General features: G+C 63.0%; 1 protein-coding gene across 1 annotated transcript in view; it reads right to left on the bottom strand.

Annotated features, from left to right (window-relative positions):
* The window catches only part of LOC104275802 (neuronal acetylcholine receptor subunit alpha-10-like), a gene marked incomplete at its 5' end in the record, with an annotated part of 1,148 nt that overhangs the window by 331 nt on the left and 617 nt on the right, over positions 1–200 (bottom strand). Inside the window, one exon of the mRNA XM_009871853.1 lies at positions 7–163. Within this exon, the coding sequence (XP_009870155.1) occupies positions 7–163 (157 nt within the window). The remainder of the gene's footprint in view (positions 1–6; positions 164–200) is intronic.

Below are 200 nucleotides of genomic sequence, written 5' to 3'. Positions count from 1 at the left end.
CCGGGCCATGTGGTGGAGGATGAGCCACTTGGCCCAGGGGGGCACGGGCTGGGCCCCCGGCCCACAGTGGTGGATGTTCATGATGAAGATGGTCAGTGCAGTGGAGGCCGTGATCATGGTCATGGTGGCGATGTAGTACTTCCCTGCATGGTCAATGGGTGGTGATGCCACAGCGGAGGGGGTAGAGACCCACGTTCCCC

The sequence above is a fragment of the Apaloderma vittatum genome, unplaced genomic scaffold (genome assembly GCF_000703405.1).
Source record: "Apaloderma vittatum isolate BGI_N311 unplaced genomic scaffold, ASM70340v1 scaffold27256, whole genome shotgun sequence".
Classification (NCBI taxonomy): Eukaryota; Metazoa; Chordata; class Aves; order Trogoniformes; family Trogonidae; genus Apaloderma; species Apaloderma vittatum.
This window is presented reverse-complemented; position numbering and strand designations above follow the sequence as displayed.